This window comes from Lytechinus variegatus, chromosome 5 (genome assembly GCF_018143015.1).
Source record: "Lytechinus variegatus isolate NC3 chromosome 5, Lvar_3.0, whole genome shotgun sequence".
Taxonomy (NCBI): domain Eukaryota; kingdom Metazoa; phylum Echinodermata; class Echinoidea; order Temnopleuroida; family Toxopneustidae; genus Lytechinus; species Lytechinus variegatus.
In genome coordinates this window covers 10,286,603-10,301,960 of record NC_054744.1, presented here as the reverse complement: position 1 = coordinate 10,301,960, position 15,358 = coordinate 10,286,603, and the positions used below count along the sequence as shown (strand labels likewise).

Genomic DNA, 15,358 nt, shown 5'->3' with positions numbered 1-15,358 from the left:
CAGGAGCAAAATACGGGACAATCCCGGGAAATACGGGACGTCTGGTCACCCTGCTAGATGTATCTAATGCTCGTGGCTATTTGACAACAGATTAAAGGGGAAGTTCACCCTGAAGAAAACTTTGTTGTAAAAATAGCAGAAAAATAGTAAAAAAATATTGGTGAAGGTTTGAGGAAAATCCGTTAAAGAGTAAGAAAGTTATTAGAGTTCAAAGTTTTGGATTTGTGACGTCATAAACGAGCAGCTGCACCATGTGTTATGTAATATAAAATGCATGAATTTCAAATTTTTTATGGTTCCTGATAACTTAATTTCGTTTTCTATTCATGATCGGGTGTGAAATGATTTGTCTATTGATATACAAAAGGTACAGTGAAAACCATTCTCAATTTTCTGAGAAAATGACATCTCATCCCGGGGGGGCCACTTCCATTCACGAGTGGATACCATGCGCGACCATGGGGTCTCGAAAAGCACCCTAAACACGTAATTTCCATATTCTGAAAATGCACCCCTTAACAAGTATTGGCGTGTGAAACCCTACCCTTAACAAGTATTGGAAACAAAACGATACTCTTGGCAAATATTCCCTGAAATGAACCCCTAAACAAGTACAGGAATGTTTTATTGTTATACGGGTCCTTTGGTTGTCGGCTTTACCTTATTTGGTTTAGTACGACCCCACCTTCTACACCTCGCGCAAATAGGACTCTAAACACGTAGTGTTGGGGCAAAAAAGACATCCTTTATAAAACATTTTAATTTTGTTTTATCATCCCCGCAAATTCGACCCTGAACACGTAATTTTCCTAGCGAAATAGATACCCTTTTTTCATTATTTTTGTGTTTTTGACACCCTTTTCACGTTACGTACGTAACGTGCCCTATCGTGAAAAGGACATCCTTTTTACGTGTTTTTTTGGTCGCGCATGGTATCCACTCGTCAATGTAAGTGGCCCCCCCGGGCATCTCATCGATTTTTTAAGTTCGCTATGTAGGAATGCTGCTCGCACATGACGTCACAAATCAAATAATTGAAATTCTAATAACTTTTTCATTATTTGATGAATTTATCTCAAACCTTCGGCAATATTTTTTATTATTTTTTCTGCTATTTTACAATAAACTTTTTCTCAGGGTGAACTTCCCCTTTAACTGCAATACAATTACATGGCTGATTTGGATTTTATTGATTTTTCTTGTCACAAATTGAAAATTTTAGATTTTTTTAATAAAAAGGAAACAAAGTTTGCAAAGAGGAGATATTCGATACAAATGAAGCAAATTAAGAATGAATAAAAAGCACCAAAAACCTCCCAAACAAAAGACAACATGAATACATGATCAATAAAAAAAGGGAGAGAAGGAAATAATAGGGGAAATAGTAAAATTTATCATTTTCTGAATATCAAATTCAACGAAAAATTAGATTTTGTAATAGGAAGGTCAAAATTTGTGCTCGCTCGACACTTTTCAGAAAGCTTATGCCATTATCTTGCCCTCTCGAATTTTGTTTGGCTTTTAGTGCCTTTGAGATATTGATCATGAAAAAAGCAGCTATTATATTGATTTCATTATTGCTTCATACTAGTAATAGCAAATAGATCTATGTCTGTTCAAGAAAATAGGCCCTTAAAATGAAGAATATAGTTAGGTATGTAGTTTAACTGTACAAAATAGACTTAAAAAAATGAAATGAAAAATAAACGAGTGAAAAATATGATGGAAACCAGAACAATAAAAGTTCAGTTTCATATGAACACATAGAACAGAAAAGATGTTTCTGTATGTGTACCTGTATTCGTCCTATGGTCCTGCATGTGCCGCCATAATAAGCAACATAATTATTCTCAGCAGTAGCGTACCTAGAATATTCCATGGGTGGGGGGGCAAAATCGTCCGCCTAAAATTTTACAAGCCAAAAAAGGTCTTCAACCACAAATAAAGGATATACCAGAAAAAAAGTCCTTAACAGGATATAAAGGACATTTCGCACCAGAAAAAGATGACAAGCAAAAAAAAAGGTCCTCAACTTCAAATTATGAGGGGGCCACTGGTGGCTCGTCAGGGGGCAGTCTGCCCCCCCCCCCGTAGGTACGCTAGTGATATTCAGTGACTTTCATCTCATGGAGTGCCATAAAATCACAATTATTATATATTTTTTTAAAATTATTCTAGAAGACATAGCGCTAGTCCTAGCAGTGTTTGTGAAGGGGATAGGGGCTGGTGCTCTCCTCATAAGTCATATATTGATCCCCTCATTTTATCTGTCGCTTCATAGTTTTATAATTTCTAAGTGATCGTAATTGTGACGATAGGCACTGAGAGGTAAAGAACCTTTATGCCTACGTTATTTATTATTCCACAGATAAATCATTATTTTCTTGATCACGTATTCATACAATTGATTTGATGGGGATATATTTTATTTTAATCAATGTCCCCATAAGGAAAAAGAGTGGTCCGATCGGAAGTTCAATATAAATTTTGTTTTTGAAATTGATATAAACAATTCACAAGCCTTCCTTTACATTTATATCAAGTTATTTTCCCGGGGTTATTTTAGGAGCCGACAGCTTGATTTTTATGAAGTGCCATACTTAAAAAAAATCGCTCACTAGAAAATCAGCGCTTCGTAGAGAAGAAGGGAAATTCCCTTACCAGAGAGAGAACGTGTGCCACGATCGTGATCAACTGTTGTTGATGTTGCAAGGTAAAACCACAATAACAACCGTGTTTCAATGCATTTCATGATTATGTATTCGTTCGAGTAAGGCCAAGAACCAATATGATATGTCTTTCTTCCACTTTCTAATTCTATTTAATTCGAAAGGCAACAACATTATGAGCTGAGCTGAGCCTATTCATGAGACATGACATATAGCTGCAGGCGCAGCTCAGCGCAGCTGGGATGTGGTCGAGATCGCTCGGCGATCTATATCGGGACGCTGCCGAGTGCCATGCTGCTGTAAAAAGGCTAAACTAAGCCCGTTCGAGCCGCTCCGAACTCTGGGAACTCTAACCCAGGAAGCCCAGGAGCTCACCATGCATTTACTCATACTCACGGGTAAGCCTGAGTCATATCGATTATTTTGAAAACCGGTGTTCGACAGCTCTAATTCGATCGAACATCGATGCATCGAATATTGAAGGCGGGGAAAATTTAGTCTTTTGTTTTTGCGTCGATGCGATGCGCTTTGCATATGCACTACGCACTGACGGTATGCGCTGGCGTTGGCCGGGTGAGCGTTGCACAAGCAGATGACAGAGCAAAGTTCGTTTGTATTTTCCATGATCACAAAACACACAAAAAAGGCCGGGGACCAAAGCAGAATTCTTCCCAAAATATCTTCAACAATGATATTTGCAGATGACAACATATAAGTTTAAAATGAAACAATAATAAAGACATGAATCACGCAGAGTCGATCCGAATGATTTTCGGTCAACTAGCATTCGCAGTCCATTCACTAGACAGGAATAACGGTCGTTTCTGGGGATTTATTCAACAATTTCTGACATTTTCAGTAGAGGCGCACGGCCAATATGGGAGACTATCTCCAATAGGGGAGACAATCTCCCACATTGGAGACTTGCTTTGGAAAAGGACAAAAGAAACAACACCAACAAAAGCATGATTTTTTCTACCCAAAATTTTGTCTCACCGAGGTCAGAAGCCCATTTGTTTTGTGTGTGATTGACAACAAAAATCCTTATCAAAACAAAAGTAGACGGTGAATTGTTAAAGTAGACGGTGAAAAGGGGTAATTTTTCATGAGGAATCTGCTTATCACATTTTTATTTGCCGCCAAGGTAATCCTTTTGCAGCAAATGTAAACCAAAAAAATTGGACTCCAAAACTGGAGACTGTCTCTGAAATTGGATACCCAAATTCTTCACAAAAGTCTCTGATATTGGAGATAATCTCCCACATTGGAGACAGTCTCCAATATTGGCCGTGCGCCTCTACTGATTGTACTACAATCCCCATTTACCGACGGCAATGTATGGAAGCTTAAAAGTGCCACCGAGATAATTATCTCGGGAAGTCGACATCTTGAAAGCAAAAGATAAGATGACGAGATCCTGGATCTCATCATGTCGACATCTTTTAGAAGAGATGATGAGATGACAAGATCCTGGATCTCATCATGTCAACATCTTTTAGAAGAGATGATGAGATGACAAGATCCCGGATCTCATCATGTCAACATCTTTTAGAAGAGATGTTGAGATGACAAGATCCCGGATCTCATCATGTTGACATCTTTTAGAAGAGATGATGAGATGACAAGATCCTGGATCTCATCATGTTGACATCTTGTAGAAGAGATGATGAGATGACAAGATCCTGGATCTCATCATGTCAACATCTTAAGAAGAGATGTTGAGATGACAAGATCATCTCATCATCTCTTCTACAAGATGTCAACATGATGAGATCCGGGATCTTGTCATCTCAACATCTCTTCTAAAAGATGTTGACATGATGAGATCCAGGATCTTGTCATCTCATCATCTCTTCTAAAAGATGTCGACATGATGAGATCCAGGATCTCGTCATCTCAACATCTCTTCTAAAAGATGTTGACATGATGAGATCCAGGATCTCGTCATCTCATCATCTCTTCTAAAAGATGTCAACATGATGAGATCCAGGATCTCGTCATCTTATATTTTGCTATCAAGATGTCGACTTCCCGAGATAATTATCTCAACATCTCGGTGGCACTTTTAAGCTTCCATAGCAATGTGTCAGTACGAGCCTTCATGTGTAATCTGGTCTGACAATTCGGCGGACGGGTTTTGTCCAGATTTGTTACTTCGTTTAGATTCTAAATGACATTATATTATCTTGGACGAAGGTCCACTATTTTCGTTAGACTCTAATCTTTCTATTGATATCATATACATTTTATAATATTTTGAAAATATACGTTACCGATGAGTTATTCCCCGGGTTATTCCTTATTTTTTTGACTTTCTGCCGGAGAGGAAAATATGGCAGCCGTCAACGAGTTGTGCTTTTATCAAGGCTTTCCGATTAAATATATCAATGCGAGCGACAAGTTCCGAACGCACGCACATCAATATGTCCAAGCGCAGCGCAAAGCAGCGGCACAAATCGCGATAGGTAGCGACTAGTAAATACGTCTGTAATGATGATGACGTCATCCAAGATGGCAACTTACCTTGACCAGCGAAAGGATTGAAGATGACGATGTTTCGATCATCATTTCAAAAGAATTAGCGGTAACTGAGGTCTAAGGTACGATATTTCTGAATTTTAAACATTTTTTCGTAAATATGGATGTGATTTCTTTTTCATAATATGACATTTTATGTACAAAAAAACGATCGGAAAATCGGGTTCCCGCTGTTCGATCTAACGTTACTGCTAAAATACGTTGTCTGTATGTACGGGCCTCCAAGCTTTTCAGTCTATGTATTGGTGAGTGAGCCAACGCAGTTCAGCGGAACAACCAAAATACAGAGACTGAAGCTTTTGGTCTATCCATTCACCAGCCCCGTCCGCAGCTCCGTACACTCACTCTCCCGAAACGAAAGGCGTGCTTGACGTCAGCGCCAGCAAACAATTGCAATAAACGGAGAGCGCTGTAACTTGCCTGAGATTGTGTAGTTGGATCCAAAATGAGCTCCAAATAAATTAATGGGAATAAATACGTAATTTTCTCTGGATGGTCATTTGAATTGCTATTCAATGCTGATATAACGATTGTGAGGAAAGATTGTGGAATATGAGTTATGACGATGTTCGAGAATTAATCCTGATAATGACAATCCAGTTTTTTAGACGCAATTGAGCATGCGATCAAAATAAATACGAATGTTTCGAATCGAGCCCTAAATTCATCTAAATTATTACGATTTAACAAGATTTTATGGTCATACTAAGAATATTGACGATGTCAGCAAAGTATGTTATGTTCATATGGAAGAAATAATACTGGGATTATTTCTATTGTTCCATCTCTGGACGTCTCCTCCAAGCTCCGAGAAAATAAGCACAATGCGCATGCGTGTTTGATGACGTATGACATATTTTCCCATTCATGAAATCAGAGCCCAAAGTTTGGCACAAACTAGCTTCATTATATTATATGGTGATATTACGAACTTGAACAGAGTTTTTGCATGTAGACAATGTTCGAGAATCAATCCTGACGTGATGATTATTTTTTTTTAGACAAGTGCACTAGCTCGACTCAAGAAGTCAAGTCGATCGTCATGAGATGTCCGCCATTGAAAATTGAAACGAAATACAAACGTTTCACATCAAGCTCTAAATTCATATTAATGATTATCATATGCAAATTATTGTTAAATATTACGATTTAATAATGTTCTATGGTCATGATTTTAATATTGTTCATGAAAGCAAGATTTATTTTACGTTGATCGCGTCAATTTCCGGCCATTTTCTGGTTTGATTAAAGAACAGTACTGCGCATGCACGATCGATGGCCATGACTTCCATTCATGAATTCATCGTGCATAAATTATCTCAGCACGAGCAGACGAGTAAGACTCGAACTATGATCGAAATAAACTTCAAATTAATGGTGAATAGCATCATAATTACTCATTCGGTTTCATTTTGGGGGCAATAGAAATCAAGTAAGTAGTAGTAAAGTTGGACATTACTGATATTTTGATGATTGATTGTGTAAACCAAACGAATCGGCCGGCCGACATATTTTTTTTTTCGATGCACCGATTTTGCAAAATCTGCACCGGTGTTCGATGACATCGATCGAACACCGATTTTAAAATCGATTCGACTCAGGCTTACTCACGGGACTAGGGTAGATTGTGGTCACAATAACTTGGAAATGAAATTGTGAAAACAGAAATTATGCACTTACCACAATTATATGGATGAAGGTCTATCATGTGGAACCTAAAAAAACGAAAAGTGCTCTCCTACCCACTCATTCAATGAACAAGGTTATGATATAACCTACCCCAATCTCTAGTATCGGCCATTCTGTTATGTATTTTGAAAGAATTAGGAGAGGTATCGTGACAGAACTTTTTCGTTTTTTTTGAGGTTCCAGTCTGTGCCTCGATGTCGGGATACTGCCACACGACAGACTTTCATCCATATAATCGTGGTAAGTGCATAATTGCTGTTTTCACAATTTTATTTCCAAGTGCATAATTGGGTTATGGGAACTCATGCGTGGACTGTGGCCTTGCGCCCTTTCGGCGCACACATACAGTATATGGGCGCGGCTGCTGCCCGATGTGAAGAGGCGTAACAATGTTTCGATTTGACTTTTTAACATTTTAAAATTATTATTTCTCGTTCATACACAGACGACTCGAAACTACAAATATTTGTGAAAAAAGGGGGTCCTTATAAAGGGTTGCCTTGGAACGGGCATACATACAATGCAGCTAGCCCGGTCGCATGGGTGCCATGTGTGCTCGCGCAGAGGCGATGGTCGTACAGCACTCTGTGGCCGCTTTTCACTAAAAATGCAGAGTAGCAGATCAATACAGCTGGAACGGCAGAACGAAAAATATGTGATGCTGTGGAACAGATTTTTTCTTTTTTTATAAGAAGAAAATGCTATGCTTTGGTGCAGCTTTCTTTGTTCTTTTTCTCAATAAGATAAAAATGCTATGTCTCTCCCCGGCAAATACCCACCACGCATTATATAGTGCCCCCCCCCGGGCATAATGACACAAAAATATTGGAGACCTCAGCTCAGTTTCAAAATTCAAGCCAATTCATGAAAAACTAAATAACTAAAGCTATTAATATACTTTTCTTTCATTTTTATTTTAGTGGGGGATGCATACTTCAATTCTGCATCTGTAGCTCCACTGGTTGGAGGCTATGCTATATCTTTCTTTTTTCATTTTTTTTACAGTAGATCTAGAGCTAGGCCTAATGTAAAGTGGCGTTACTTGGCATTACTTTCTTATATCTAACAGATCTTTTTTTTGTTTCTGTTTGTGGTTACTCCTGTAGGAACTCGGCAGAACAGCATTTTGCTGGTAAACGCCAAGCTGGTATATAACCAATTACCTATTCATATTTTAGATCTACATCACATTCTAAAGTCGCTCTTCTGAGAAGGTTCTTCCCTCTGTTTTTTTTATTCTTGTATTGTTGCAGGCTTTGCAGCCAGCACACAGCACTAACAACACCTAGACTAAGGACAACACTAAACACCGTAGCCCGTGGACATTGCGACTTCAAGTTCGGCCAACCATTTAATCACACACCCAAATGTCTCTATATAGAGTTCTAGACACTCCTAGCCAGTCTCATTAACATTGACATGGATTCTGTTCAGGATGACTGTTTGTCTAGATTAGAACAAGAACCATCAATTGAGGATTGTTTCAGACAATTAGCTGAGGAAGCTCGGGGTAAATCAATCTTCAGTTTATTTCCTTTTTTCTTAAAGGAGAATGAAACCATTGGAACAAGATAGCTTGTGTGAAAACAGAAAAATCAAAGAAACAGATCAACAAAAGTTTGAGAAAAATCGGACAAATAATGAGAAAGTTATGAGCATTTGAATATTGCGATCACTAATGCTATGGAGATAGCAAATTGGCAATGCGACAAAGATGTGTGAAGTCACTGATGAACAACTCTCCCCATTACTTTAGTATATATTTCACTTGAATTGCCTCCTTTATCACATCTATCCATAGATCATGTGTTCTTTCTACATGAGGGCATGTAATACATATTTTTTTTTAGAATACATGGATAAAGAGTTTGTATCATCATAAGAAAGAGCAAAAAGAGACATTTTAAGGGTATTTTATAGTCCACCAAAGGGAAAGTTGTTCATCAGTGACATCACACATCCTTGTCGCATTGCCAATAGGAGGATCTCCATAGCATTAGTGATTGCAATATTCAAATGCTCATAACTTTCTCATTATTTGTCCGATTTTTCTCAAACTTTTTTTATTCTTATTCTTTGATTTTTCTGTTTCTACACAAGCCTATTTGTTACAAAGGTTTCATTCCCCTTTAAACACAGGGACCTATTTAGTAATAGTACATTGGTATTACATGATGCTATTACGTGATGATTGGGGTCAATGCATCTTTCCAATTGGTTTGGGGTCTATGCACTTTCCAATTGGTTTGACATTTTCTTTGCATACAAATACTGAATTACTTAAAACCCCTTATTTTGCAATGCCAATTACTTATTTGATTTTTTGGTGACCAATTACATTAGAATGTGGGTTCAAATTTTGTTGCCTCTTACATGTCATGTGTAGTATGTAGGCCTAATGAAATGTAATGCATTTCATTGCAAGAGATATGGTAGAGTTTTAGTTGTCATAGTTATTTAGTCAGGTTGTTGCCTTCAATCTTAATTGGCAGAAAGGGATTTTGTTTTAAATGGGGCTCACAATCTTAAAGTTAGTCAAGAAGTTGAATGCAGTATCAAGAAAGAGGCTCCTGAAACTTTCACGACTTCCAAATTTTTAAAAGTTGCATGAAGCAGAAATTTGGAAATGTTTAGGTTTAGTGGAGAGGTGTTGTGGCAGAGTGGATAAGTCTCCAGACATTGCACCACAAGGTCTGGGGTTTAAATTCCTCTGTGGCAGTCAGGAACTTTGGCAAGGTGTTTATCTATATTTGCCACTCTCTACCCAGGTGTGTTATGGGTAGTCGGTAGGAAGGAATTCCTAGAATGCTCAAGCTCCAGATCAGGTTAGCCATGTTTAAGCCTCTGTGATCACTTAGAAATATATCATTAAGCTCTATAATGTTGCTTATTATTATTTCTATAATTTATTACTAGTGTAGATCTATAGCTAAATATTTCAGCAATAAGATAATGTCAATGATGTAACATTTCTCATATGTTTATATATTTTGTATTAGTTGTGGTGAGCGATTACAACTGAATAAGACACTCTTTGTTCTGTTTTTACCAAACAGAATTATATCTGTCGCCCGACGTGCCACGTTTGACTAAGCCGCCGACACCCTTAGAGTTCTACCGTGATTATGTAACCCCAAACCGACCTGTCATCATAGAGAATGCATTCAATGACTTTCCTGCTCTTACAAAATGGTCAATACCATACTTCAGGTGCGATGTGATAATCATAACTAGTAATAATACAAATGACAAAGTGCTCATATCTGCTCAGGTTTAGTACCTTTATAGGCACTGATTACGAGAGATTACTTTAACATTTTTAGCTTCTTACATTCGAAAATAAATAGTTTCAAGGAAGGATAGTTAAGTTAATATCCATTTCAGAAAATATATTCTGAATATCTTAAAAGATCATGTGACAATATTCCCTAACTTTGGGCTGTCCTACTTTTTGTCAGGGTCATCAATCACTCCTATACCGTTTTCACACACCAATACCTTGGTATTAATACGGAATGCATTCTGGAAAGCACTGTAATCAGCATTGCAATAGGGCAAGCTGAAACATACAGTGTATGAAAAAGGGTCTTTCAGAATGCTTTTGAAAAGTTTTATACCATTTAATACCTTTTGGGGTGACTTATTGTTGGATTTGGGGTCACAGGTCATCCGTCACATCTATGTTCTTTGCTTCCTATCATAGAGAGCACTTCAACGATAAGATCCTCACTGTGGCCGTCACGCCAAACGGCTATGCTGATTCTGTCTGCGGAGATTACTTTGTTTTGCCTGAGGAAAGGGAGATGCCATTTTCATCTTTTTTAGACATTATGGAGGGAAAATCGGAGCAAAAAGGTGTCTATTATGTCCAGAAGCAGAACTCAAATTTGACCTGTGACTTGAAAGAGTTAGTAGAAGACATCAAAGAGGATATACCTTGGGCATCAGAAGCATTTGGTTAGTAATATTTCTGTCATGATTAACTTTTGATTAGTTACTTTCATTTGTGATATTTTTCAGGTACATTTGATTAGAATTCTACAAAGATTCATTGAATAAACAATAGCAGTTTAGGGGCCTTAGTTGATTAGGGCACACTTTTGATTTTATGCATAAATTAGCATAGTTAACTGTAAACGAAATAGTAAATAAAAATAATTAACTATAGTTAAATAGTAAAGAGAATTTTTTGAAAAAATTGATTGATTATGCCATGGGTAATATTTGCGGTGCCAGTTTTCATCGCGATCAATCACCCCTCCCCCCCTCCTCCCCGTCTTCTCAGGCAGTAAAAGAGCCAAGTCTTTTTAGCATTAAGGTGCATGAGAAGAGATTAGTATGCTCTTTTGTGAACTTTTTATGTGTTGGTAAATCAGTTGCTTTTTTAGCTATAAAATGAATTGTTTTTCAAAACAGTAAATGTGCAGGTAGATGTTTCATAAAGCTGTTCGTAGATTATGAGTGACTTTACAAATGACTAGTGATCCTTCCTTGTGACTTAAACCAACACCATTGAAAATTTGGGGGTACTTCGGTTACCATAAGAAAGGATCACCAGTCGTTCATAAAGTCTATCCTAACTTATGAACAGCTCTATGAAACACCACCCATGTCTTGGTTGATATCATACTCAATTAAATAATCTTCTCGTAACATTCTCAATTCAAAGGGCAGAAGCCAGATGCTGTCAACTTCTGGATGGGTGGTCATGAAGCAGTCACTTCTAGTAAGTCATGTTTAGAATGCAATTCTGGGTCCTGTCTTACAAAGAGTTACGATAGATCCAATCAGTCGCAACTCTAGTGAAATCTATCAGTGTCATAATTTTTTTTATTTGGTGTAATTGTATGTATATTTCTGTGTAAACTTGAGACCCCCCCCGTTATTTAATACTTTCGAGTTCAATTAAGGACCTGTATGTATTTGGTGGAATTTAAATGTTTGGTGGAATTTAAATGTCTCAAAACAATTGTGACCTTCCCCTAATCTGTACTCGATTGAGTTGTATCAATAATATCTTTTTTAATCTTGAACATTTTATTTGCTCGCTTTCATTTGCAAGAAACATGTTTAGTTATAATCACAAGAAGAAGATCAAGAATAATAATAATGCTAATGGTAATAATAATTAAGATGATAACAAGATAATGTAAATAATAGTTTCTCTATCTTTTATAGTAACAAAAACAAATTTCTAGAAGAAATTATCAAAATAGATAATGTATGCTGTTGTATTATTAAGTGATTGTGATATATTGATATGTATGTTTTATTTCTTCATGTAGTGCATAAGGACCATTATGAAAACCTGTACTGTGTTATACAGGGCGCAAAGAACTTCATCTTACATCCACCTACCGACAGACCATTTATACCATATGGTAAGGCATGTAAACATAGCAGTGGAAGATTTAGGGAAGGCAAAAAAAGGAAAGGAAAAAATTTGCATACAGTATATATTTTTTGTTGTTGCTAATTTTAAGTATTTCGTAAAACAAAATGCTTTTTAATTGTGAATGATGACCCTTTTTTGGAGGGGGGGGGGGGGGGGGTGGCGGCTTGTCTAATTTGAGAAGTAACGCACCCCCCTTTAAAAGAATCCTGGAGCCATGCCTGCATGCAATGCCCCTTATAGTGGACTCAACCTCAAATCTCAGAAGAGTGAAATGTTCAAGAGTATTTTGCCTGCTATACCACTTGGTAACTTTTCAAGTTTGGTGTTGGTACTGGTGGAATGGGCACAGTGCAAATCCTTACAACCTTCAATAAAAAAAAATGTTATTCAAATATGTTTAGAATTGATGTTGCATTTGTACTTTTCTAGAAACAGTGTCTTTGCAGAAATGCTAATTGTAATCGCACATTTTTGTGGGTTTATGATTGGGTTAGAATGAAAATTTGAAGGACCAAATATGTTTTGAACTAAATATCCCAGAGTAGACATTATACATGTAATATGTTGCCAAAATTTTTCTCAGATTGAAATAATGGCATATCCATCACGGTCACTAACCTTTTTTCTTTTAAATTATAGGAAACTATGCCCAAGCAGCTTACAAGGAAATCAAAGGTGAATTCCAGATAGTCCCTGACCCAGGAGGTCACACTGTTCCATGGATCGCCGTTGACCCATTGAACCCTGACCTCGATCGACATCCAGAGTACGGTGAGGTCAATCAGATCAGGTGCACGGTGCGTCCGGGTGAGATGCTGTATCTTCCATCGTTGTGGTTCCACCATGTTAGCCAGGAAGATCAAACTATAGCAGGTTCGTGTGGGCCCTGTCTTATAATGATAATATTCCGCATTTATATAGCAAAATCAGACTAATAAATTGCTACTTGTGTCTAAATCATAGTTTTTCATCTTATTTTGTGGTGTTTCAAGGTGTTTTTTAGAACAATTTATACAAGCACTCATACACATGTTTCATCTTTAAAGTTTGAGAAATTTTTCAATCAGCCGCTCACAAAGTGCGACAATCCTTTTATCATCTGCCCCCCCCCCCCCCTCCCTACCCCTTTCATACATCTGTGTCTCTCCCCCATGATTCTCCATAGCTCTCGTGTTTGATCACTACAAGCTCCTTTGTTTTTTTTTTGTGAGAAACACTCTTTGGCCCAAATTCAAGGGGGAGATGTTAAAGGGAATTTAAAGCACAAATATATTTGCGAGGATGCCAATATAATACTTTTTGAAGCTTTACACATGGGATATTTTACACTTGTTGAAGCATGTTAGGGGGTACGATCTCATCCACGGTCAAACGTCAGTTCTTTTCCACTGCATGACATAACAGAAGGAACCCTTCACATATTATATGACCAGTAAACATGTTTTCTTTTATTGTCATTACAAATTATTTCTTTATTTTATTTTTCTGCAGTTAACTACTGGTATGACATGGAATATGATATCAAGTATAATTACTTCACGGCTCTAGAGAAAATGGTCAAGGTCGTCAGATCAGAAGGGAAGAGATGACAGGAAACCAATCATCTTTATTAATTTCAGTTCATTAATAGGTGGTATGAAGTACGCCAAAAAGACCGCATTTACTTGCTGGGTACAAACATACTTGCAGGGAAAAATTGGGGGTTTCGGGGCAATTTCACCCCTGAAATGCTCAGATGATCCCTGGTGGGTGTTTCATAAAGCTGTTTGTAAGTTAAAGGTCAAGTCCACCTCAGAAAAATGTTGATTTGAATCAATAGAGAAAAATCAGACAAGCACAATGCTGAAGATTTCATCAAAATCGGATGTAAAATAAGAAAGTTATGACATTTCAAAGTTTCGCTTATTTTTAACAAAATAGTTATATGAACGAGCCAGTTACATCCAAATGAGAGAGTCGATGATGTCACTCACTCACTATTTCTTTTGTTTTTTATTGTTTGAATTATACAATATTTCAATTTTTACGAATTTGATGATTAGGACCTCCTTGCCTGAAGCACAAAATGTTAAAATAATGGAATTCCACGTGTTCAGGGAGGAGTGAAACTTCATTTCACATGACAATGACGAGAAAATCAAAATATTTCATATTTCAAACAATAAAAAACAAAAGAAATAGTGAGTGACATCATCGACTCTCTCATTTGGATGTAACTGGCTCGTTCATATATTATAACTGTTTTGTTAAAAATAAGCCAAAATTTAAAATGTCATAACTTTCTTATTTTACATCCGATTTTGATGAAATTTTCAGTGTTATGCTTGTTGAATTTTTCTATTTTTATTCAAATCAAGTTTTTGTTGGGGTGGACTTGTCCTTTAAGAACGATTGGTGATCCTTTCTTATTCTTATGGAAAATGGTATATTCATTGGCGATGGTTTAAGCGCGTAAGAAAGGTTCACCAGTCATTCTTAAAGTGGAACAGCTTTATGAAACGGCCTTCTGGAAAATTATGAATGTGCCGCTACAATGTTAAGTCTTATCCAATGTTTCAAATTTAGGCATTAGGTTGTGAAAGGTAGCAAACCCCCGAATATTAAAAATTATAATTTTTTGCCTGCATACATGTAGAAGATTCTTCCAAGATGTAATGCTCTTCAGGCGCAGTTTACATCAAGCTTACTAATTGATTATAGTACAATTAAAATCTTTAATTGATTTCATTGACCATAATGTAGAGGAGTTCAGTGTAAAATCAATCTTACAATTGAAGTTTTGTATTACAGGACTCAAATTGATTCATGTGTTTTAACTTTTTTTTACATTTAGATCTCTAGTCCACCTTTCATTTAGTCTTTTTTGCCCGTTTCCACTAATGTTGGGGTTGGGTACCACTTCCACTGAAGAGTGGACAGGCTACTTTTGTTTCATGCTTACCCCTAAAACAAATCACCCCTTTTTCAATTTTTGTTTCTCTAGTGCAGATGCTGTCTACGCTTTAATGGAAGTGACCCCCCCCCCTCCCCCCGCATCAGGTACAAGCATTAATTCCTGAATTTTATC

General features: G+C 37.1%; 1 protein-coding gene across 1 annotated transcript; it reads left to right on the top strand.

The window, feature by feature from the left end:
• Positions 1 to 2,628: 2,628 nt before the first annotated feature.
• LOC121414759 (bifunctional peptidase and (3S)-lysyl hydroxylase JMJD7-like) lies at positions 2,629 to 14,062 on the top strand. Its single transcript, XM_041607822.1, has 8 exons — positions 2,629 to 2,713; positions 8,150 to 8,406; positions 9,953 to 10,106; positions 10,600 to 10,853; positions 11,566 to 11,622; positions 12,182 to 12,277; positions 12,931 to 13,164; positions 13,783 to 14,062. Exons 2-8 carry the CDS (start codon positions 8,316 to 8,318, stop codon positions 13,878 to 13,880), a joined length of 984 nt encoding a protein of 327 aa, XP_041463756.1. The 5' UTR covers positions 2,629 to 2,713; positions 8,150 to 8,315; the 3' UTR covers positions 13,881 to 14,062.
• Positions 14,063 to 15,358: the final 1,296 nt, after the last annotated feature.